We start from the raw sequence: 24,938 nt of genomic DNA, 5'->3' as shown, positions 1-24,938 counted from the left end.
TTATTATTTTTTAAATTCTAATTTAGTTGAAAATTGAAAATTTTGAGGAATATTGGGAATTGTAGTTTGATAACAATTAGACATCCCAAGTTTTTTCCTTATGCATTTACCGTTTTTGGGAATTTTTGGGTTGACCTAGTAGTTATTTATGCACGTCCTAATTAATTGGCCCCCATTCCAAGTTTCTGGGACAATTCAGCGAGAAATTAAGAATAATCAATCAATTTGTAATCAGAATACTCCGAAACACGATTACCCAAATTCCAGCGATGATCCATAGCATGACTGATAATTTTTAGATAATCAAATATAAAATATAAAGTATAGAATTTTAAACTGATCAAATATAAAATCCTTCATTTTTTCTGGCATAATTTCCTCAACATTTCAATCTGAACAAAAATTGAACTGAAGAAAATTCAAATCAGAGCAAATTCGAGCCACAAAAGGACCATATCAATATCCTCCTCCATTAATATATCAACAAATAAATTTTCACATTGACATTTTTTCATATACATAGGTAAATATATAATTTATTTCAGTGATGGTACTTTACAATTTTCCATCTACACCAGCCTCATCTCTCCCAACCTTCTTTTAACACCTAGAACTAGATAAATATAATCCGTTTTATAATATTCATAATATTTGGTATCATGCCAGCAAGAATCACATCGTCGACATTTTGCCATATAATTTTATCAGAGTTCCACTGACATTCGCGGCAGGTGATTACTCATCCCCAGGAAACCACCGGGTCCCTAATATCCCCCAACTAAACCCTTTTTTTCATATTTTTTTTAAAACCAGGGTAAACGAAATAAATGAGATATTTTCGCTGAATTTTCACGGGGCAGAGGGAAAAAGTGCTTTTGTTATGGCGAATAAGAATAGAGTTGGGGGCCGGAACGAGGCGGAAGTAAATACCCCTTTGTTGGCGTAAAATGGGTGAAAAAGAGGCGGAAGGTTGATGAAAAAAAAAAAGAATGGAATAAGTCTTCCCAATAGGGTAATGGGTAATCGGATAAAGTCGGCATCCTTCGTGCAATACATTTCCCCCGGGTCGTTTGCATTGAAAGGGAGAGGTGTGGTATTGAAAGCAAGTACATTTGACAGTTTTATATACCCACGGGGAAACGCAAGTCGACCCGTGACATTAAAATCGTAGCACATAAAGAAACACCGACGCGATGTTTCGTTTAATTTTTTTTTCCTCTTTTCTTTTTTAATGTTATGATCCTTTCGCTTTCTACGGCTGGTCGAGCGCGGATTTCACTCATCGTCTTGTGGATAATGCGTATGAATAGGTTTGTCTTTCTCTTTTTGTCGGGAATAAATTATTGTTACCGCACGTGCGAGAGTACATTCGTAATAAAAATTACACGTTATCGTGGACGATGGAAATAATTTCTCGTTTACTTTTGGAGATTTCATTATATTGGGGCATTTCTTCTCTTCTTTATTCCCAATTTTTCATTTTGGATTTGCTTTTTTAATTTCAACGATGTTGACATTTTTTGGGTCATTGATTTTGGGGAGATTCACATGAATGTAAAGATGAAAATATGAAAATTTGAAAAATTAAATGACGAAAAATTTTGAAAATTCTTTTTGTATCTTCGTGGGTATTTATTATAAATATATTCGATCTACAAAAGAGGTCTTGAAGAAAAATTCCCTGCCTATCTTAGATTCAGAGATATTCTTATCATGGAAATCTAAATTTTCCAAAATTTTAAACATTCAATCACATGCATGTATTGTTAACAATAAAAATAAACGTTAAAACGAAAAAAATTCAAGTAAAAAAATTAGAGATTAAATTTCTAATGGCCGCAGGTCAAATTTGAATATCAAAAACTTTCATCATTACTCCCAGGTCGAGGCCATGAATTATCGTTATCTCTGTATGTAGCTTTCTACCCGAACAGTTCAATCTGGATGATGTTTTAATACCTCTGAATTTATTTCTGGTCTCCTTTGTATAATAATTCATGAATATCGGAAGTCTCGGCGAAAGAGACTGACCTCCGCGAAATAACGGAAAATGGTGGACGAATGAATAAAAAATAAACGGTAAAAATGAGTTATCTAGAGGTCTCTGGACCCGAGTCTGTCCTCATTGTGGAATATTCCTGCGTGTCAAGAGGGAAAAAAACTTTCTTGGCAAAGTTTCCGTCGAGAGGTTTTTTTCTCTTCCATTAACTTCTCAACAAAATAATCCATATTTACAATATTAATAATACTTACAAACCTTAAAAGACTAGACTATCAACAATTGTACTATAATCAATACTTTATACAATGAGAAATAATTATTTACAGCTAGTACTATAGCACCACTATGTTATGAAAAATTATGATATTCCCGTTATTTTCTATGAGATTTATGCAATACTTGCGGAATTATTAATTATTTATAAAACGAAAAAAGGAAAATGAAAAATCGTAATTTTGTGTGAAGTACTCCAGATGATTGAAATTTGGATCATCATAATTATAATTTTTATGCATGTTGAGGGGATAGAAATATTATATTCTAATCAGTTATATAATATTGGTATTTTACATGGAGGGGTCAAAGTGTGTATGAGGGTGAAATATGTGGAACCCTTTTGGATGATTCATGGGCTCTAGTTGTTTTGTCGCATTTATTGTCTTTTTGCTATTGAAAACTGGTGTTTACGCAAGCGTGATAGATTTGGGCCTTCGGGTACACAAAAAAAAAATTCAAAACGAGGACGTTCAGTTCTCCACTGGCTACTCGACAACCTCCAGACACTGCCTTTGTAACGAGATTTTTTTTACTCTTTCCAGTCAATGATGCGTGATGAATGGTTTCAGGGGGAGGTGTGGGCGATTCATGGGGGGCTTTGTCCATTGACACCACTTCGTTGGACAGGGATTACAAGGTTTTTCATATTTTTCGGGATAACGGTTTTTGTGCTGTTATTATTTTTTTTTTAATATTGAGGAGAACTCGGTTGTGAAGTGAACTGGGACAAGTGGATTTTGACTTTTGAACCATTTTTGTGGATATCTCGGAATCTGAGGGAGATAGGAGAATTTTTGTAATGAGCTTTTTTGTAGAATGAAGTGAGAGCTACGGAAAAGCTCATGACAAGAATTTTTCTATCTCATTTAGATTCCGAGATATTCATCGAAATTGAACAATAGTTAAAGTCGACTTATCTCACATCGAGTTTTTTCATGAAAAATTGATAATTCTCTGTTCATTCCATCAGAATAATTAATAATATATTGATCAAATATTTTACATAAATTTTCGGACAAAAAATGGAATTTAATGACTCACTCTTGCAATTTCTGATCGATTCTTGATGAAATTTCAAATTCCTCAGTAATTCATGTGATCAAATTATGTTTATTGTCTTCTCCCACTAATTTCCTGTAATTTTATTTCTTCAATGCTCTCTTTTTTCATTTTTGCTGTCTGTATTTTATTCTGTGCAAATTGATTTTCCAATTTCATTCTCAAAGAGAAATAATCCCCGCGAGAATTATTGCTTCCTCAATCGGATGCACTAGGAAGTAACACAATTTCATAAAGAATAATTACGATGTTATGTAAAGAGGAAGAATTTGTTCAACTTTGTAGCTCACAAATAGTTAACGCATATTAGAAATCCCATACGTAATATCAATTGTGATTAGCGTTTTATTACTCCACCAATTGTAATTCCATAAGTCTGTGCATTGAGGGAAAAGTAAAATGGCTGAGGTGCATCTCAATTGAATATCCCAATTAGTTCCCTTAATTAATAAAATGGATGGGATAAAAAATAATGGATAGAATGCCGAGGAAACTTTGCGGCTCGTTTGGCCGTTGTGAATCTATAAATTAAAAAGCAATAAGGATTTTTTATTTCTTATTTTCAACAATTAATTCTCGATTTGATCTCAATGTCTATGTAATTTTGTTCAGCTTTTTATCTCTCACGTGATTTTTTCGCGTGTCAAATTAATATACCCCTATTGTTTCCACCCAGAGGATATCCAGACCAAAAGTTCACAGGAATTACTGGGGTCATGGCACCAACTTTCCGGGATTCACGCCTCCTGGGGCACAAATCGATTAAATGATAACACCTATTCTTCGCAATATATCGCGTTTATTAAAAATCTTTCATCCTTTCCACTCTGTACTCATTGTTCTTCAGATTAATCACACATTTATATAATATCGACGGTCATTCATTCGAGGTCTCCTTGTCCTGCCGCTTGCGACACGAGAAAAACGTTTCAAAAAAAATTTTCCTGTGTCAAACATGAGAATCAAGTTAATTGCAAAATTCAATGCAAAATCGAGGGAAAAGGCAATTGAATGAAATGTGATAGCATGACAATTCCTACGTTTACAAAAAAATCCATGGAAACTGTAAATTTTAATTCAATTATTCCATAGAAATTAATAAAATAAAAATAAAATAAAAACAAGTCGAGATTGAATTAAACTTCAATTGAATTCACTTGTAGTGCTTCTAACATTCATATTTTTTCTTCACTTTAAATGTTCAATTAAAATAAAATTCTGGAATGAAAAATCGAAAATTCATTCGAATAAAATGTTTCCCTACCACCAAATGACGATGGAAATAAAACAACTCATAAATCAGTATTAAATAATAATTAATTTAATCGTATAATTACAATCACACATATCCTTCAATTTCATGTAATACATTTACGTGAAGTATCTTAATTCTCCACGACTCAATAGTTTAACTTCTATATAAAAGAAAAAACAAAAACAGTGTAGAAAAGTAGTGGTGCACGATTTTATCGTTAAAAAAATATTATTCACAGATAATCGAATAGGTAGAATTCCAAAGTTTTAACGGTGAATCAGAACGTGTTGAGAATAGTGTTTATATACATGCGAGGGGTGTAACCGGGTCGAGATGCCAATTTATTTTTCGAGTAGCAAATCGAGTCACGTCAGAGTCATATGTGCTTCGGATAAATTTGCCGTTATTTTGATGTCTCATTTTTGTCTATTTTTTATCCTTTCATCATATTTTCTTCTTTCTTTTTTTCTTGGTATTTCAATTTTTTATCACGTTCGGTTTACGGTTAAGCCTTGGCTGTGGTCGTCTCCGTGGGGTTTGACTCCTCGACAAGTTCGGGGGGTGGAATTGTTGGAATTTCTGGGTATTCGAGTTTAGCGCCTTCCTCACACTCGAATATTGGACAGCAGTCTGGGAAGGGTGATGTTTTCTTGGTTTTCTCGGATAGTTTGCACTTGGGATTTTCTTTGGGCAGGGGTCCACAGTCCTCAACGAGCTCGAACAGACGTCCAGAATTGTCTTCAGCTGGTACGCATGTTGAACGACCGCAGAATGGTGACAGATCCCAAGTTTTTCCTGGCTCTACAGTCGCACATTTTGTTGATGCAAAACACATCCCAGGAAAATCTGAAAGGAAGAGTTTATCAGTTTGAGTCAAGTCCACCCATGTCAGCCCTCTCACGAATTTATCATTTATCTAAACTTTTCTCTCACTTTTTGTGGATTGACACGTACAGAAAAATTCCGCAAAATTGATTATGACGTTTTGTTATCGTGTCACGTAGTGAAATAAAATTAAAAATCCGAAAAATTGAAATAAACAATTATAAATTACAATTTTAGTCGTTGCATTTGGAAAATGACACAGAGCTGAGGAAGAATTATATTTTTTAATTGTTCAATTTTTAATTTAATTACATATGTTATTTTTACTCTAGCTACTGGTAAAAAATAAATCAATTAATTTTTGGGAAAAATTGAAGAGGCGATAATTCACAGAGGATTATTACAGTGTTAATTACACTGGAATAATTAGAACGATTATTTTATCAAAGTTTGTTGATTTAACAGTAATTTGGTATTACGATTTGCCGGACATTGTTCAAATCATCGTGTACTGAGATAAAGGTTCAATGAATGCTAACATTTATGATGAGAATTACGGAACTTTCAGTACCCGTTGAAAAATTTATAGCCGAATTGACGCGATTGTTTTTTTAATCGTATTGGGTCTTTACGGATTCTGACCTTGACATTGCGACTTACGTTTCGCAATTTTTATCGTTAAAGTTTCATAGAAATTAACGGACGCATATCTCCAATCAATTGCACCAAAACTTTTTGAAACCTCTAAGAACATTAATATATTTTTTCAATTTCCCTCGCACGGTTTAACATTTTCCACGAAAATTCCAAAGAATTGTTACTAAACCCCACAATTGCCTGAAAAAATCAGTGAAAACTTGAAACTCCCGAAAAAATTAATAGCAATATTTTTGAATTCTAGATTATCCCGACTTGTCAAGTAATTTTCCGTTTACTTGAAAATTCATGGGAGTCAATTCGATGAACTATTATTATATTATTCATTATTATTATATTATTTTCCTCAGATTACACCCGATTGAAAAAAAATCCCAGACAAAATTATTGAATAACTCATCAAATCTTCAATTATTGGAAACTGAAATGTTTTCCTCTTGAAATTCAAGTCAATTAAAAGTTGAAGTACTCGAGTACCAGAAGTTCCACCTGTTTGTAAAAATCTTGCCCTTTAAAATGCATCAGTGATACTAGAACGCCTCAAGGCGATGAAAACTTTCACTGTCAAATGCACTAAAGCACTTCAAGTACTTGTGCAATTACAGTTGAGGTGATCCGTGAAGAATTTTCTTCGAAGCACTTTATTCTTCATTGTGTCAGGACAGAGGTGCATAAACAGGGTGGAGCTACAGGATAATTAGATGTGAATTTCGAGGAAACGGGTAATCAGGTGGATGTGTCACCAGGTGAGATCTTGTACATGCGAATTACGGTATTACGGTTAGCTCTAATTGGCTAGAGCAAGGACATGTGTTTATCTTGTAACTAGAAATCCAAGGAGCATGTGGGACGAGGCTCCCCTGGTGATTCATTAATTCATTCACTTACTACTTAAGCAATTATGATGTAATTGATATCCTTTCAGTTATTTCCAATCCATTAATAAATCTTCGCGTTTTTCTCATTGTCTATCGAGATTTTCTCATATATTTTGCACACAAGTAAAAAAATATAACTATAAAATATTATAAAATATATTTCTCCATTTTGAAATATTCGTTGATATAGCGTAGTAAATAATATATTAAATACTCGGTATATATTTGATTGGGTGAATTGTATGTATGAACGGATCTATTTACCATTTTTTATCTTATTATCATATCATATTATATATAAGGGTTTAAACAATTGAGAAGTTTTTGAAGAATTTCAACAAAATTTAGACTTTCTCAAGTTTTCTGGTAAATTGTTGAGCTAATTGTAAAAGTATACCATTTTTTAATTTGATCATTGTTTAATGACCTCAAACCTTTTTACGTTTTTTATAAAATTTAGAAAAATTCGTAAAGCTTTACGATCATAACATTTTATGAGTCATTAAATAACGATGAAATACAAAAACGATATATTTTTTCTGATCAATCCGATCAACAATTTACCTGAAACCTTCAAAAATCGATAATTACTCCATCAGAAATTTTCCAGTTTGAACCGCTGCTTTTCCCAAAAATACAGGAAAAAGAAAAAGTCTGATAAATAATTTGGGATAGTCTTCCTCGAAATGACTTTCTACGGACATAATTTGAATTGACCAATTAATTATTAATATCCTATCAATTAAAGTTAATATTATCATAAAAAATTATGACTATTTTGTGTGGCTGTTGCAATTTTTAATGCAATATTGATGAGAATATTTAGTTAATTGTAATTAATATGAGGTAATTGAGAACTCACCGCGCAGAATATCCGCGGGGATGAGCCTCCTGTAGGTCTTGGGTCTCTCCTCGTCTTTATCCTCAGCGACGACGAGAGCCGCAATGAAAAGTATTGCCACCACGTATTTCATTTTCAAACTAGGAGTTTTAAATTCGAGAAGAAGACCTGCAGGAGGGCCTGAGTAAAAATAATGATACCGTAGGTATAAGTACGCACTTGATTATGAGACTGGTTGTGAGCGATTCTCGTGGTGGCATTTTATACAGGATAGACCGGGGTGGGGTTCCCCCGTTGGGTCAGGACTGGTCCCCACTCGCCGATGAGTACCACCAGAGTACCACGTACATGTAAGTTGGCTCTCATCTCAAAAGAGAGAATTAAAACCGAGACGTCCACCAGATAAACACTTGGAGAAGCTAAATCCATCTGTCCAGGTGATCTCATCGAGACTATCAAGAGAGAACGTCTGATGGAATGAATGAATTTGATTTTTTATATTTCTTCAAATAAGGGAAGTCATTATCAAGTTTTATGGTGCGCTTCACGCTCCGGTAAATCACTTTCGCCCTATAATTGATTTCGCTCTACATAACGGTCCACTGTCTCATGGGTTGATGTGGGCTGTCCAAGGAAATTATCAACCATATGGAGATGGAATGATCGATAATCAATCGAAATAATCAATAATTAGTTTTGCACTCAAGGGAGAAGGATAGAAGGAGCCTTTTCCTGTTTGAGGAAATTAACGACTGAACGGAGAAGATATCATTGATAATCAATTAATAATAATCGAAGTAATCTATAATCAGTTCGTCAGAGAAATCGGGAGAGAAATTCTGTTCCTGTGGGTGGTTTAAGGAAATTTTTAAGAAACATGTAGAGACTTCAAATAAAAATTACTGTTTTCATTTTCAATTAATGTTAATTGTCCCCCAGATTTTCAGGAATGTTCCTGCAAAATTGGGAGTAAGTCCCAAAAAATAAAAAAATTTCTTTTTTTATGTAGTAATAGATGGTGAGAATTTGAATAGGTCAATGTTCAAGTCCTTTGATTTTTTTTTCTCTAATAAAAATTCTTGCTGGATTTATTTTTCAATATCAGAACTTTTGTCAATCGATTCTCGAAATTTCCAATTTCTTAATTATATATGGAAAATATCATAATTATTTCATGCAACCCCTCGAAATTATCAAATAAACAAAATCCACTAGAAAGTTATCAACAATTAATAACAGAAGAGCGTAAGTGCCAGGGAATGTCATCAAACTAAAAATGCTATTTTTTTTTGGGTTTAGCTGTTATGTCACTCTGTAATCAAATTATTGATGCGTAACCCAAAGTGGGATTTCCCCACATTCTAAGAATCTTCAAAAACAACCCGAAAAAAAATCCCAATCCATATTAATGTTGAAATTTCGCAGAAAAGCGAAAGTTGCTCTGAGTCGTGTACATGATACTTTTTTTTTTCTCCTCCAACTTTAAAATAATCCTCGATTAATGGATCGTTAGGCAGGCTCTCGCTTCAGTGAAGTCTCATCATTTTAAAATAAGTTAAAGCCATTGAATGCTTGCTTTCCCATTTAGCGTGATGGACAGTTACTTGAAAAAATCATAGAAACTGCGTTAAATGATTTTTCAGAGAATTAGGATATTATTACCGATATCTCCTCATTTCTCTATTTTTTCAGACAAATTTCTGCCAAAAGGTTGATAAAGTTGGCGTTAAAAAATATCCCCACGAAATTTCATTACCGCCGAATAATTTTCCTGCGTTCACGATAAACTTTTTAAAAAATTCTCAAAACTTTATCAAAAATTTAGAAAAATAAAGGCACGACCGTGAAAATTTGTGGGCCATGAAATAATGAGAAACCAAAAAGCAGGATATTTTTCACATAAATCTAATTCAGGGCTCCTCAGAAATTTACGAAAAACGAAAAATGAGAAAATATCGGTAATAACTCTTCAACTCTCTAGCAATTGAAAAATTCGAAAACGAATATTCATTTTTTCCGTCACGACAAGCCTCCTCTTTCAAAATTTGGATTATTCCTCGGTCTTCATATCATGTCATCTGATTTTTCCTGGGAACACGAAGAGAAACACTTCATGAGGACAAAGAATAAAATTATACTGATAAAATCATTCCCTGGTCGATCGTGAAGCGGTGAAAGCCCACACACTCGATTGATCTCACTTCGTGTATTTAAGTTTCTTTTTCATTTGATTATTCTCGTGAGATCGTGGATCGTATTACATGACGGAAGATGTTGCGTAGATGAAAAAAATATGATTAAATATAAAACTACACAATTTTGTTTATCAAGAATGTCGTCTTCCCCCGTCTAGCTAAGATTATCGGATTTTCTTATTTTTCTCAAAAATTTCGAAAGATGAGAGAAGAGAAGACATCAGTAACACCTTCTTAAGCCTAAAGTTCAACTATAAAATATCCCATCTCCTCCCAAAACCCTGAAATCATTAAAAAAAAAAGCATCACCAAGTGAAAGACAACGAAATCCATCTCTTCCAATACATTCGCGTGTTCGGAGTCTCTCAAAGTGACAGCGAAGGACTAGAAAGTGAAGGCAAATTCATATCTCGTTGAGTAATGGATGATTCATAGTGAAAATGGTCTTCCTCTTTACTTCCTCCTCGAATTACCAATATCAAAGCTAATGGATCCACGAGAGAAGTGGAATAAAAAATTATCCAAAGTGAATTGCTCCAGTTAAAGAACTTTCACTTGCTGACCTTGACCACCAAATGAATCAGTCATGAGTAACGCCATTGATACTTTTTCCACGCCCTTTTTTGTCATCGAAAATAGGGAGATCTAGGGAAAATAAATATTGTAGTTGAGTCAGGCATTGTTACAACGTGTCAATGTGCTAATCGTCGGGCCGTGACCATTCTATTACCACGTATGCCTGTTGCAACATGAAAAAAAGTACATGATAATGTTTGTTATACTGCAGCCAAGTCAATTAAAGCCATGCCCATCCTCTTCCGGTTGGATCAGGCTGTTTTCGCCCACCTCAATTGCCTCACTTTCATCTCTCCGATAGATTCAATTGTCTGTCAGTTTCTATTGATTATTCAGTTGTCAAAAGGTAAACCGAGACAAATTCATTTTTACTTTCAAGCTTTTTCGGTGGATATCTCGGAATCTGAGGACGATAGAAATATTTTTGTTGAAATCTTTTTTTTAGAGCGAAATGAGAGCTATGAAAAAGGTAATGACCATAATTTTCCTATTTCCTTTAGATCTCTAGATATCCAGTGAAAACCAGCAATAGTCAAAATCGACTCATCTCCACTTCACCACTGAATTGTCTTGGCAGCAGGCATTGGAATGTCTCGAGTCTCATTGAATATTCACAATTCAATGTTTTGAAATATTGGGAAAGATACGAAGCATTGAATTTCAATAGTGTTTGCCTTTTCTACTGTATTTTGTACTTCGATTAACAAATCAGTGGGGAACCTCTTTTTCACTCCGAAAAAAACACTCACTTCATTTTCTATTTCATTAATTGCTAACATGAGTATTTTTCCTTGACGAATTCCTTCCACTATTGCGGAAGAATCCCATGAACTTGTTGACTTCATTACAAAAAAATAACTGCTTTATTTTCAATACAATAACCACTTATTTTCATTTTTTTACTCCAGAATATCTGCAATGGAACAACCCCGCAAGCCTCTTTCGCAGGTAGAAAAAATATTTACAACCTTATTATCCATTTAAACAAGACTGTACTTACACTCTGTATTTATTAGTTGATATTCAATCGTTTTTTCCTTGTGTTTTATTTACACCGGGGAAAATTCAAAGAGAAATTGCTCTTAGCTCACGAAATTCTCTACGAAAAAAGTCTTATGGCGTTGTTTTCTAAAATCACTTTCCATTGAGACAATTTTTTATAGAGAACGTTGGAGATTGATTTTCTGTTTGATTACTCTGAGGGAATCAGATCCACTGGAACTTTCTGGAATTTTAAATAGCTGTGGTAATTAATTTTTGTAGGATTTAGTCTGAAGCTCTTCAGGAGGAATATCAAGGCCAATTTTGTAATGCGAATCCCCACTCTTTCTCCTGGGAAAGAAATGCAATATATTATTGATTAATTCATTTTTCAATTGCAATTGATATTCGGCAATAATTCTAACTACCGAGGGAACTGGTGGCCCCTCCATCGTAGGGTAAAAAAGTCATGGAATTACGTCGATTTATTTCTTCTATGGAGAATCTTTCTGGACTGAAAGTGTTCGGCTCTGGGTAGTATTTTTCGTCATGATGAATGCTGGAGACTGGAATAATTATTCTGGTGTTCCTCGGCATTTTCATTTGCGATTTTTCAATCTGAATGTTTTCATTGAGTTTTCTCTTCAGTAAGGGCCTCAGGGGATGCTTCCTCAAGGTTTCTGGACAAATTTTGTGAAAACTCTAATTTCTGATTTTTTTTTAGTCAAAAAGTGAAAAACAAGCTGTCACTTCAATTATTGTTACAAACCAGCGAGGACCATTGAAATGTACTCCATTCGGTCGAGGACATTGCAGTTAGATTCGTTATAAAATTTTAATGTCTCTCTGATTTCTGTTCTCAACCTTTTCTCGACCTCTTGATTAATCGAGAGTTCATATAATACGGCGGTAATTAATAATACTGATGAGTTGTAGCTGGTGATGAGGAAGGCAATCGCTTCAGAGGCTAGAAAACAGTCGTCAGTCCACTCTGCAATCAAACATATAATTATTGCTAATCAATTAGCAATTTATTTCTGAATGAATGCTGTTGTGTTTTATTCTTATTCTTTTATTCTTATTCTTTCTTCCTCTCTTCTATCTTCTCATCTTCCGAATTATTGATGGGAAGTTAATATATTTGGGAAATAATTTTTTTTGTCAGTGTAGCTGAAATCATCAAAAACGTGAAAAAATACTGGATAATTTCGCGAAAATGGTCTCACCAACTTTTCAATCCTCCAAACTGACTCACCCAAATTATCACCATGAGTTCTGCTTTTGAGATCCTGGAGAACACCGATGAAATCAGGACAAACGATATTACGTTCCTCCCGGTGTTTAATTTTCTCTCGAATCAAATTGACGAAGAATTCCCATTTCTTAGCGTTTTCCTTCACACCCAGATGACAGCAAATTACCCGAAGGATGACACACAGTTTTCTCGGATATAAATAGCGCTCGCGAGGACCACATAATCCCCTAATGATCGTCCTGATTTTCTCGCTCTCCATCGGTGAATTTCCATCTACTCCAAAAACGCAGTGAATCAAGATTTCAGTGGTAAAATATTCAGCGAATTGAGAGCAATCGACAACTCCTTTCCCCTTGATTATCTTATTCAGAGTCTCTTGACGTCCATTAGTCGATCTGATCACCAAATCGAACATGTCCCTCACCTTTTCAGACGTTAAAACCGTCTCAAGGACTTTCGAATGATCGATTGTGCCACAAGATTTGTAGGAATTCTGGTGGATGATGCCTCTGCCAATGACGAGTTTTGGAGTTGCGAATAATTTAGCATTATCGAGCAGAATGTACTTTACCACATTCAGATCGTTGATGATGAGAACTGGCGTTCGCCAGACAAATATCCCGAAATAGGGCTCGGCCCTCCACTCTCTGTAAAATTTATTGACCATTTCTACGAAGGAAATTCGTCCTAAGGCAACACTACCGATATTTCCACATATAATATTGGGCTCAGGCCCCTCAATATTTAATCGGAACCAGCATTCCCATTTCGAATTGAAGAAATCAAAGAGCATCAGAATCAGTACCAGTGGAGCTATCAACATTTCAACAACGAAATCCATTCTTTATTTTCAATTACTTTCACATTTACAATTCAATTTTTTTCACGGGTTTCTTTATGTTCACTCCAGCACTATTCGCTTACATTTGTTATCTTTGAAGGCTTGCGGGAATGGCTTGAGTTATCGTGGAGTAGGCAATTGCCAGGAATTATGCCCGTAATTTATGCGTATCTGAAACCAATGGACGTACCGTTTGAAAAATTTTTATGAGCTTTTCGGAGCACGTTATTCTTAATTCACGATTTCAAGACAGAATCGATGATACTTGGTTATTTTATATATATTCGTCTTATGAAAGATCATTTATTCCTTAGAATCAAAAAACCGTGGAAATGCTATTTAAAAAAGGGAATATTTGCCAAAATCCAAAATCATTATTATTCGAAAGTATTCAACAAGAAAGAGCCAAGCGGGGGGATTGAATATTTGCGTTGACGAGCCATCCAATGAATAACTTTATTAATTTATTTTTCATTTCTATTTTTGAGGGATTTTTTCTGGGAGATTTTTGCTTAGAGGAATAACTCAGAAGCTAATATTTTTGAAATTTTTCCTTTCCCAAAAGTTTATGAGAAATAGATAGGAAGCTGTGGTATTTATTTTTTTTTTGCATTTTTTCTATTTCGAAGGAACTCTTTTATAAACAAATCATCAGCGACCATCGATTTTAAATATTAATAGTCCAACACCTCTCATTTATTCTTTCATCATCAATGTACCAATTACTGGGGGTAAACGAACGATGGCAGGATGTACCCAAGACAATCCCCATTGTCCCCCCCTTCTCTCGAATTCACCTGGAACCTGAGGACAATCACAAATGCCAGTTGTCACTGGTAGAATATTGAAAAAAAAAACTTGGAGAATGCTAACAAAAGCATGTGACAATGATTCGTTGATTTCAACTCGAGGAAAAATAACAGGTACACCTTCATGTACTTAGGTGATCATGTAATGTACCCTTGACACAATTGCTCTTGTATAATTAAATTCCATTGGTCGGTTGAATCTCGCAAGTTATGGGAAAAAGCAGAAGGAAGCGACGCAATATCGTTTCCACTCATCCGAGACATATTCTCTCTAGTGCCAAGCCCAAGTCCATTGTGAATATTATTTTATTGATTAACACAGGTAACTGTAATTACAATTTATCTTTTGTCATTTAACTAGTCTGACCGTGATTTAAAAACATTAATTTATGCAGATAATTTTTAAACGATAGAGACAAATCAAAATGTTTTGGAATATCCTTCTTTCATTTTACAAGCTGAATTTCTTTACACTTATCTAGACGAACAATTCGTTCGATTATACATTATATTTATACAAGTATCAGATGAATATGGTGTAGGTACTTTATAACGCGATTGAATTATCCTAGTCTCATTCAGAAATAAAGTCATTAAACTAGACAAGTCGAACTTCACCCTGTTGTTAAATATCGCTCAATCTGAAAAAACTATCAATATTAGGTGGAAATATTAAGAGATATTTTTCGTTGGATATTTAATCAGCTACAAAAAAAGTCCTTTAGTGTTTGCACCATAAATCAATAGTTTTCGATACGAATCAATAATTAATAAACATGATTATTGAAGTTACCCGACTTTACGACTTTGTTACTGAATTATAAATTACTTCCTTGAGGATTTAACTATTTGCAGAAGCTAGAGTGGGAGAGAACGACGACCTTCATTTAATAAATATTCAACATCGATGAATTTTCATAAATTGCACTTGAAAATTGTAGAAGACATATTGAGAAATCTCAACAATTTTCTGAATAACAATTTTAATTAACGAAAATGTGGTTCGAAAATTTATTAAATAAATTATACCTCTCGCCATTGCCATGGTAACGAAAGAGTCAACAAGTGAGCAACGATCTCTTCGAATTACCTCAAGCGAAGTGTGTATTAACTATGAAAAAACTTTTACATCGTATATTATCCTGTATTTACAAGCCGAGAACGAACTGTTGAAGAGATCCGAAGAGAATGATGACACAACAGCTTGTTATTAAATTTAATACAAATATTGATCCTTCTGCGAGCCCCATTACCCTAGTTTATAGTTTACGGAATAAACGGATAAATAATTATTTGTTTAAATAAGGGCAACTTCTGGTCCACGAAATCATTAAATTAATTCGCTGATAATTTATAATCCTCCACCATATTACACCCGTGCGTCTAGAACCAATACAATATTTTCTTAAATTATAATAACAAACTTAGTCTTTTTAGAATTCTTCTCCTATAATGATGAAAAATTGATTTTAGTTCTCGTTTTATTTTCACTCGTGAAATATATTGAAATTTTTAAGGCTTTTTACTCGATTTTTTGAATCGTCTCGTTGACGAAAAAACGATCGTGCCAAATGCATTCACGGTGTTTAGCAGTCAGGATGGGCTCCAGCACACGTCCAATACAATTTATTCTAACTCGAAAACGCTCTCGATCTCGGGCCATTTCCTCCCAGGGACCTCTACGTGCAGCACGATACGCGTAGTTCCATTGTATCATCGTGTGAATCGTTGGCTCGAGGTTGAAGCGGACCTGTAAACAGGGGGAATTGATGAGTCACGTGAAATTGATGATGAAATGAGGGTAATGTTCATTGCAACAGAATCACTTGACACTCATTTCCAATTTGCCAGTATCATCGAATCATTGAAAGATACAGAAAACCACGTGAAAAACTTTTTAAAAAGCCAAATGACATCTACAAAAAAGGAAAGGCCGACATTTTTCGTATCTGCTGTAAATCACGAGATATTCTTCTAAATTCGGAAAAAAATGAATTTGAGTATCAATAAATTTATTTTTAGGAATTATTCAAATTAATTATTAATATAAAACATATTCGAGCGAATAGAAAATATTCACGATGTTTCCTATTTTGTATCCGAACTCAACGATAAAATTACGCCATCGTTCGGTCAGTGTGGAATAATGAATAAATTGTTACATGAAATGTGAATTGAGCGCGAGTGCTGACAGAAAGCAATAATTATTCCTATCACCCTCTACTCCCGTTCTCTTTATGCAGTTGAATCTACATTATTTTTTTAAAGATTGTCACATTCAATGCAGTGAATAATTTTCGTCAGCATCGAGGGGGAATGAACCTGGAAAGATAAAACGCAAGGAATTCTTTTGTTTCTTTTTTCCTATAGCTATTATTCAATCAAACATTCGCTTGCTAATCGAGTTGGAACGACGAACGACAATCGGTGGATTATATAATCCGCTTGATTATCACATGATAAGAGGAAGAATTTCACTCGCTCATGGCCATGGGGTGATTCTAGAACTATGCAAAAAAATGGAAATTACATTTTTTATTTCTCATTGTTCGAATAAATATCAAATTTACACGCGTAGTCTCCAGAGTTTACTCTTAATATTTACAATCTCCATCTTTGAATAATAATTATCCAGCTATATAAATCACATCGTGAAGGATATAATACAACGGAACTCAACAGAAATATCCAAGGCCTTGGTCTCGTTAAGAATCTTATTCTTACTTTTAACCTTGGAAATGTCGTACGACGAATTTCCTGGACGTCAAACGGTGTTTTTTAGCCTTACCCTTTTGAAAATGATAATTCCAGTCAATATTAAAGTCCAACAAAATCGGTACTTTGAGCATTGCTTTGAATATTCATAACTAGAGAAAATATTGATCTATTGACTGCGGTCTGGGCTCATTACACAAAATAACGCGTCGATTCGGAAATTAAAAAATACCTGCATTTAATTAATATTAAAAAAATGAAAAAACATGAGAAGTATTCCGTTCTACAAAAAATGAATCATCGAAGACTTTCCTTTTTCTCGAAAGAATGATGAATGAATAATCAAAAACGAAACATTGAAAATCCCATAACAATCATTTGTTCATAATCTCCATGAACAGATAAAAAAAAAACAATTCAGTATCGAAATGGAGAACGTGAGAAAAGTCGAATTCGAACAGTTTAGTACGAACAGTTTAGTACGATTAACCGGTCGAAAAAACTATTGACTTCAGTAAGAAACATGAACAGGTTTCTTTTCTCGAGAATTCAATCAGTTAGAAAAAAGACCTTTAAAGATTAAGAAGTTAATGCCAAATTCAACTTAGCTTCGTTTATGATTAGTAATCGACTTGTAAAATCTTTTATCAATGAAAAAAACAATGATCGCACCTTTTGCTCGGTCGTGTCCTCCTCGTCCTCGTCGCTGCTGTCCCTCAAATCGCCCTCATCGCTGCTGTCCCTCAAATCGCCCTCATCGCTTTGACAACAGTCCTCTGAACTGACAGACTCAGAGTCCTCTGACTCAGACGTTGATCCATCCTCAAAGACAATGAAACAACTGTCTTCAGAATCGATAGAGCTCTCCGAGAGTAATCTCTGTCGCAAGTCCTGTGTAACAGGGACGTCCTCCTTGGACTCCGGAAGGTATCTCACCCTGTATGACAATTTTCCTCTTTCAGGGCCCCTCCTCTTAGTCCTCGCCTTCCCAATGACGAAGGTTTCCATGAACAAGGGATAGTCCGGTGTATGATGTTCGTCTGTATCCCTGCAGTCGTTGACCATTGGCAAACGACAATTTACTTCCTCCTCAGAGTCATCATCCCAGGCATTCAAATCATCCTGAATATTCGAGTAGAGATTCTGCTTTGTCCTCTCTTTCCTGTGCTTGGTCTGACTCACCCCAGACTTCCTCAGCTGATATTTACCACGGGTTTTCGCTCTGCTTCGGGCTATTGCGCTGGGTTTTCGTCGTGTCTTTTGGAGATGAGGGCTCTTGGGGGGAATTTCCCAGTCTGTTATGTCCATAGTCTCGTCGACTATCGCTGCGGACGAAACACCAGGACGACTTTCACACATAATTTTGCAATTTCTGTCTTCAAATCTATCTGTATTATCCGTTTCTCCATTTTCCTCTATTCTCACGTATTTTTCAATATTATCAATATTTTGGTTAATATCTGAATTTACCTCTGATTGATCCTCGGGTATTTTTCCCTGTGGTTTGGTCTCGGATATCATATCTTCTAGATTGTTTTGCTGACTTTTCATGTGCCTGAGGCTCTCCTGGATGGCCAAATCTAGGTCTTTGGACTCGTTGATAGAATTTATCGAGTCCTGGGCATTCTGCAGGCCCTCCATCCAACTCTTGGCGAAGTTATTAACATCTAGGAAACCCTTGCCACCAACTCTATCGGCGATTATCTCAGCGATGTTTGATTTCGTGGTGTAGGAGGGACTGTCTGGCATATCGTTGAATAACTTGAGGGACTCGGGGTCCTCGTGGCCACCACTTGTGGTCAAATTCTTCAGAATGTACTCTGGGGATATGATTCCCTCGTTAGAGACCACTGTGACTGATAGGGGATTGTTTATGGAGGTCATCAGACTGGGAATTTTGGAAACAATACTTCCGAGTGATCCGAATATACCAATCATACTCCTGAGAATTGTATTATCCTTTTTCTGCAGGGATGGTGTCACCCGGGTGTCGTCCATACTCAGGGAGTGATTCATTTTGTAGCCCGAGGGGGTGGCATCTAGGGTCTTCATACTTTGGGTGGGCCACATCTCTTTGGCCGGGGTGGAGATGCCGAAATAATTGTTTGTCGTCTCGAGGTTCAGGGATAATGAACGTCTAGGTGTTATTTCCATGAGGGAATCAACAGACGTGCATCAACAGTCGTGATGTCCCTCTTCTCTGAGTCACTGGAATCCACAGATTCATTATTTAATTATTATTACTCGAGAAAATGAGTTGGAATCTAATCTCTCGCGAAGTAATACAGTGAGTATTGAATTTAATTATCCACTTATTCCAGAAACTACAGACTTGAGGGAAATGCCTTTAAAGCTATTTTTTCGTTAACGGAAACGTTTTTTTTTGTTTCCAACTCAATTGATTATTGTTTTTAAGTGAATCAATAATTAATGGTAATTACAACGGTGAATTCAATTAATTTTACAGTATCATTTGGCTAATGACAGCCGAAGGATTTTCAAGGTGTTCTACTTTGAGGACTATCTCGGGGATTAAGGGCTTGAGATAAAAACGTTTGAAACATTTTTTTGGGAGGATTTCACAAGCTATATATGAAGTCTTACAACATTTTGGCCAGGGGCGGACCCTTTCGTAGGTATCAGGGTGTTTATTCAATGCGGTTTTTGAGGTTTCTCAAGTGACTCAGCAGTCCACCATAAAATTATAAATCTTTATCATGTTCTAAAAATAGTAAGACTAGGAATGAAGACTCTGGGAAAATAAATGATTCAGCAAACAAATGAATAACGTTAAACCACCTTGAAATCTGACGAGAACCGATCTGTCGAAATATAAACATTTAACAAATTCGTATGATTTGGAGATTTCAGGTATTGAGAAATAACCAGACGTCAAAATTTTTTTCAAGGACGCCCTTCAGATATTCTCAATACAGTGGAAAAATTCCACTTTCCACAGAGATAACACCACGAATTAACAAATTCTCATCAAATACTAATTAGTCTTTGAAACGAGTGTCTCGATATGAGAGCATCAAAACAAAAGTTATTTTCCAGATATATTTACCATTTATTTACCATTCATTAAAGAAGTATTTTTTTGATTACCGTCATGGTTCGGCAATCCTCCAAAATTATTGGTATGACTTTCTAAAAATATAATAAAAACTTAAAAATAGAGGAACCGTCCGAGTAGATGAAAAAATGCATCAGTAAACAAAAAAATGCAATCTCACATATTGAAAATCAATGAAAAGGTTTCTAGAATATGACTATTTGATAAAATCGTGGGGAAAATTTTACTGTTTGCGAGTTTTTACTGACACATGATGCGTGGGAAAACCCCTAAAATGGCCAGATGTCAACTGTTCTCTCGGGAGTTTCCTGATCAATCCATCAATCATCAATCCAAAAAATTCCACTATTCGCCGAGATAGCAGTTGGAATTTATCGATAATGGAACGCACCATGATCTCTTCGAGGCTGACGCAAAGACCAAACGCTCAAATACAATTACTGACAGTGAAAGTGGAATAATTCCCCAGTATTTTCAGGTTATAAACGGGTATTTATAGCCCCTGAAGGTATGAAAATACGCGGAGTGACGAAACTAGATCATCGGAGGCTGTTTTTGGGATTTTTTTATAGCGGGATTGAGGGAACACTGGGGATATCTGACATTATCAGCCATATGACTTGTAATTAGATTGTGCAAGTGGCCACAAAGCATACTCACAGCAAGGACAAACTCTGCAGACTTGATTAATGCCCTGTGTGTCGTTCCAAACTTTAAAACACTCGAAATCTTTACGTTTTTTGCTGTTTGTTTGCGAAATAAATGAATTGATTTCAGTGAATTCTTCCAGATTGCTGTTGACAAGTATTTCGATTGATTCCATTTTAAAAAGGCACATTTTTTATTACACGGATGATAACGATAACTCTTAAGCGGCCATTTTCAACTCAGTGAATGTAATGTGGGTGCGTTTATCCGGAAAAGCTTGTGGCGAGTTGTGGCGCTGTCGGCGTTTATTTCAGTAACGACGCAGTTTCCAATAATTTTGAATGTTCTATAACCCGAGAGAATCGTCCAGAAACTTCAAGAAGCATTTGTCGACTTTTTTCCCTTTTTTGTGTGTAAAAATTACATTTTTCACGGTTGCGAGTGAATTTCGAGGGCGTGACAGGATTTTCCAGGAGATGATGCAATCCTATGAATCGTTCATTAAAATGTAAAATGGGAAAATATTCCAGGAAATGAAAATGAGTCATGATGGCCACGGTGGTCACCGAAGAGGATTGACTAAAGGAAAGACTCAGTTCTGGGGGTTTGATTGACCTCAGCGGAATCGTAGTACTGCACCCCAAGAGAGGTAGGTCACCACACGCAATTGCCCTCGGTGTGTGATCGCGTTTGGAGATGATAAATGCTGAGAAATGATGATAAATTATGAGAAATGATGCAACGATTAATCAGTTTGTTGATTTGATCTTTATATTTTTATTCAAAATAATTCTTCTAATGTGATGATAACAGACCGATGGAGTCCTGAGATTTACGGGTGGTTTTGTTAGCAGTTTTCTCATCGGAATAGAAATGTACAAGCACTATCTGGTAACGAGGGGTGGGGAATTTATAAGTAGTGGAGGCCAATGCCGAATTGATACTGTTGGAATATGTCGAGGCGGGTCAGTGATAGTGGATAGATTAAGTTCAACTCGATTCGTGCTATCCCTCCTATTCTCATGGCTATTCCAGCACCTGTTGACCATCGCACGTTGTCTGTGAAGAGTCTCAAATTTTGAGAGTAATCGCCATCTGGGAAATTGAAAATTTAAACATCCTTCAGATAACAATAAATGTCATGCAGAATCGAAATTTCTTCGGCAAATCTTTTGGAAAAATTTTCACAATTTTCAGACACCATCATAACTATCACCACAGTAATACTAAATATATTTTGACAGGAAAAAATTCTGAACTTTTAAATTTCGCTGAAAATTCAATGCATTTGGACAGTGGGTATTCATGTGAGATTATAAAATGAGGATTACCTTTCTGAAGGGTAATATTTCCCAAATTTCCACCGTTAATAAATCCATGTAACCTGAACAGCTCTCCGAAGCTATTTTTCCCCGGTCTGAATGGCAGTGGTGTATAAAGATGAAGAGCAAGGGCCCAGAATGTGTTACCACCAATGGCATTCCCATCGTTCCTGGGGCCGCAGCCCCTCATGGCAAAGCCACGGACATTCATCGGGCCTCCGAGAAAAAATTTGTCGGCTATGTTGATCTGCATGTCATTGCTAATTCCCCGGAGAAAACCAGCTTGTGCACCAAGCTGGAGGCTCTGAAAACCCAGAAAAGGCATTACAATTCGATTCGTTCTATCAATTTTTTTCAGGTTTTGTCAGGTTTTTCCATTGAAAATTTTTCACGTGTGAACTCACGATAAATTCGAAGGGCGTGTAATTGCTCTGCAATGTGAACCCGTATTTCATGAAGCCAATGTCACCACCGAGTCCAGCTAATTCAGTGGTGAACTGGACCAGTGATCCACTGCTGGGAAATACTTTGTCATCTCTCTTGTCAATCGAGCAGATGTGCCTCAGAGCTGATTTTAAACTCGGTCCACACTGTTCTCGAACGTGAAAAGATGCTGATTTGGCAGGAATTATGTCTCTGTATGAAGTCTCATACTGGAAATTGTGTTTGAGGAGTCCAGGAGTAATGCCCAGATCGATTAAGAGGCCGTGATCTTTCTCCTTGTATCCAGACCAGGGAACGTCTGTCGTGGAGTTATATACACTAGTGGTTAATACTTTGTGCAGCCAGTCATCGACGAATGGCTTGACAGCAGAGACATTGATATTGCTGGTGCTCTTGGTGCCATAGGAGTACTCCATCTGGAGTCTCTCACCTCTGCCGAGGATATTGGGTGCTTTTGCCTGAATAAGGAGTGATCCCTCGTTATTTCCAACCATTGTACTGACGCCTCCACTCAATCTTTTCATCTCCTTGACGTTGAAAGTTACTTCGACACCCTCAGGGGTCGCATCGGGCCCTTTGCTCGTGTCGATTGACACACCGATGCTGTTGAAGCAGCCCAGGGTCTCCAGTTTTGATTTAACTCGCTGGACGTTCTCGATTACATCGTAGAAGTCTTTAGCTTTGAACAGTTCATTGATCTGGGCTTTTATTATATCGTCCTTTGTCCGTTTAAGACCGTCGATGTGGACTTTGTCGACTCTTGCTCGCTGGTGGAGGTCAATTGCGTATGGCTGTTCTGGGGGAGGAGGGGCAGACACACCTGGACTCTGAAATTATTCATTTTTTTCGTATTTCCAAGGAAAAGAAATAATTGATCACTCAAAAATTGTCCGTTATTAACAAACTGATGAAGTAAGATAAATGAGAATCATCTCGAAGTGTTGAGAAATCGGTTTCAATAGATTAACTAATTAAAAAATATTCATTTCTTTATATTGATTAATTAAAACTAATCTCGAATAGATAAGAGTTGAAGGAATGTCCTTGAGTTATCTCAGATGATATAATATTCTGCGAACTATTTCATAACAATCAAGTCGCGACACATAATGTCTGAACGCAATAAAAATTGATCAATTTTTAACGAAAAAACTTTCATACTTTGAAAGTTAATTTTTGACTAGTTAATTTTTCTATTTGATAACCCTAGCATTTTCCATAAATCAATCATTAAAAAATATATAGTGTTGGAAGATAAATTACCCAGCTCTGTTCGTATGAGGAATTTGAAGAAAAGGGATTTGACGAAAACCCTCCATAATCTTTCGTTTCACTAGGTTCCTGAAATGAAATAAAAACAAACGTAATTAATCAATTACATTAATTATTACAATTTTCTGACAATGGGCTCATTAGATTGGCGCGAAAAATGGACCAATACCGACTTTTATCATAGCCAATCAAAATCATAATAATATCTTTTTTCATAATAATACAATTTTTTATAATAAAAATTATTATATAGCGATGAGACCTCGTGATTAATTCAATCATCGTAAAATTTAAAAACTATTTTTTTTTGCATCTGATTGAGGGTTCAGGAATCTGCAAAAATAAGACGTGAAGGGGATAAAGTTTTTTAAAATTATCCTTAATCACTGAAAAGTGTGTCAATAGACCACTAGACTTGCAATTATCATTTATCATATATTTATAGATTTTATCGTCCCACATAACAGCTGATTTCATGAATGAAAATAGCCCGAAACAGCGGTCATTCTAGATCTGAATCATCCGTTCGGTGAACTCAATCGAATATTATTAGCGATTACGTCGTTCCTCAATTATCCACAATTAAAAATAATGTAAATTTAAAAAAAACGAGAGGTTAATCCTGAAACTTACCTTTGCATAAACAGTTCCCATTATCGAGTCACGAAGAATTTTGTTCCAATGGTGTAATTTATTGGTAGATTGCACTGTTCAAAGATCCTTGTCCATTGGACAAGTTATGATTATTTTCTCCTGATTTAGTCAGTTGAATTGAAATGCCGATTGGAGTAATTTGTACAACAGAACAAAATGATTAGGACAGAACAAACGAGCGAAACTACGACCGGCGCACTGTACTGTTGTAATGCTAGGTATCTAATTTGTAATTGAGGTTAGAAAAGGAAGAAAAATCATGTGTACACGCAACACGCAGTGTTTTGATTCGAAGCCAATTTTTTAAGTTGAAAACAATTTTTCTCATCGATTGACAATTAATTATTCAATCAACCT

The 24,938-nt window shown here is 35.6% G+C and overlaps 3 protein-coding genes across 4 annotated transcripts; all 3 read right to left on the bottom strand.

The window, feature by feature from the left end:
* Nucleotides 1–4,636: 4,636 nt before the first annotated feature.
* Nucleotides 4,637–8,038, bottom strand: LOC105268204 (uncharacterized). The gene is made up of 2 exons (XM_011307550.1): nt 7,815–8,038; nt 4,637–5,438 (listed from the first exon to the last, which is right to left on the bottom strand). The coding sequence occupies exons 1-2, from the start codon at nt 7,924–7,926 to the stop codon at nt 5,098–5,100; spliced, it is 453 nt and encodes a 150-aa protein (XP_011305852.1). The 5' UTR covers nt 7,927–8,038; the 3' UTR covers nt 4,637–5,097.
* Nucleotides 8,039–11,404: 3,366 nt separating this feature from the next.
* Nucleotides 11,405–14,639, bottom strand: LOC105268196 (probable cytochrome P450 6a13). Its single transcript, XM_011307538.1, has 4 exons — nt 12,801–14,639; nt 12,315–12,536; nt 11,974–12,225; nt 11,405–11,896 (listed from the first exon to the last, which is right to left on the bottom strand). The coding sequence occupies exons 1-4, from the start codon at nt 13,639–13,641 to the stop codon at nt 11,757–11,759; spliced, it is 1,455 nt and encodes a 484-aa protein (XP_011305840.1). The 5' UTR covers nt 13,642–14,639; the 3' UTR covers nt 11,405–11,756.
* Nucleotides 14,640–14,738: 99 nt separating this feature from the next.
* LOC105268175 (sorting and assembly machinery component 50 homolog) lies at nt 14,739–24,795 on the bottom strand. 2 transcript variants are annotated; one of them, XM_011307514.1, is made up of 6 exons: nt 24,561–24,795; nt 23,919–23,996; nt 22,616–23,482; nt 22,221–22,515; nt 20,902–21,984; nt 19,122–19,373 (listed from the first exon to the last, which is right to left on the bottom strand). In XM_011307514.1, the coding sequence occupies exons 1-5, from the start codon at nt 24,579–24,581 to the stop codon at nt 21,800–21,802; spliced, it is 1,446 nt and encodes a 481-aa protein (XP_011305816.1). In that variant the 5' UTR covers nt 24,582–24,795; the 3' UTR covers nt 19,122–19,373; nt 20,902–21,799. The 2 variants fall into 2 exon arrangements, with proteins under 2 accessions (XP_011305806.1, XP_011305816.1); XM_011307504.1 differs by lacking the exons at nt 22,221–22,515; nt 22,616–23,482; nt 23,919–23,996; nt 24,561–24,795 and adding an exon at nt 14,739–16,200 and having other exon boundaries at nt 17,838–19,373; nt 20,902–21,169.
* Between the last annotated feature and the right edge of the window lie 143 nt (nt 24,796–24,938).

This window comes from Fopius arisanus, unplaced genomic scaffold, assembly GCF_000806365.1.
Source record: "Fopius arisanus strain USDA-PBARC FA_bdor unplaced genomic scaffold, ASM80636v1 scaffold00003, whole genome shotgun sequence".
NCBI lineage: Eukaryota > Metazoa > Arthropoda > Insecta > Hymenoptera > Braconidae > Fopius > Fopius arisanus.
The sequence above is the reverse complement of the archived record's forward strand: the minus strand, read 5'-3'. Positions and strand labels throughout refer to the sequence as shown.

Coding starts and splice junctions, on each gene's coding strand:
- LOC105268204 (XM_011307550.1), bottom strand. CDS start 7,926: ATGAAATACGTGGTGGCAATACTTTTCATTGCGGCTCTCGTCGTCGCT. Junction 5,439..7,814: donor CCCCGCGGATATTCTGCGCG/GTGAGTTCTCAA, acceptor TCTTCCTTTCAG/ATTTTCCTGGGATGTGTTTT.
- LOC105268175 (XM_011307504.1), bottom strand. CDS start 19,319: ATGGAAATAACACCTAGACGTTCATTATCCCTGAACCTCGAGACGACA. Junction 16,201..17,837: donor AGGACACGACCGAGCAAAAG/GTGCGATCATTG, acceptor CCCTGTTTACAG/GTCCGCTTCAACCTCGAGCC.
- LOC105268196 (XM_011307538.1), bottom strand. CDS start 13,641: ATGGATTTCGTTGTTGAAATGTTGATAGCTCCACTGGTACTGATTCTG. Junction 12,537..12,800: donor AACTCATGGTGATAATTTGG/GTGAGTCAGTTT, acceptor GTTTGATTGCAG/AGTGGACTGACGACTGTTTT. Junction 12,226..12,314: donor CATTTCAATGGTCCTCGCTG/GTTTGTAACAAT, acceptor AAATTTGTCCAG/AAACCTTGAGGAAGCATCCC.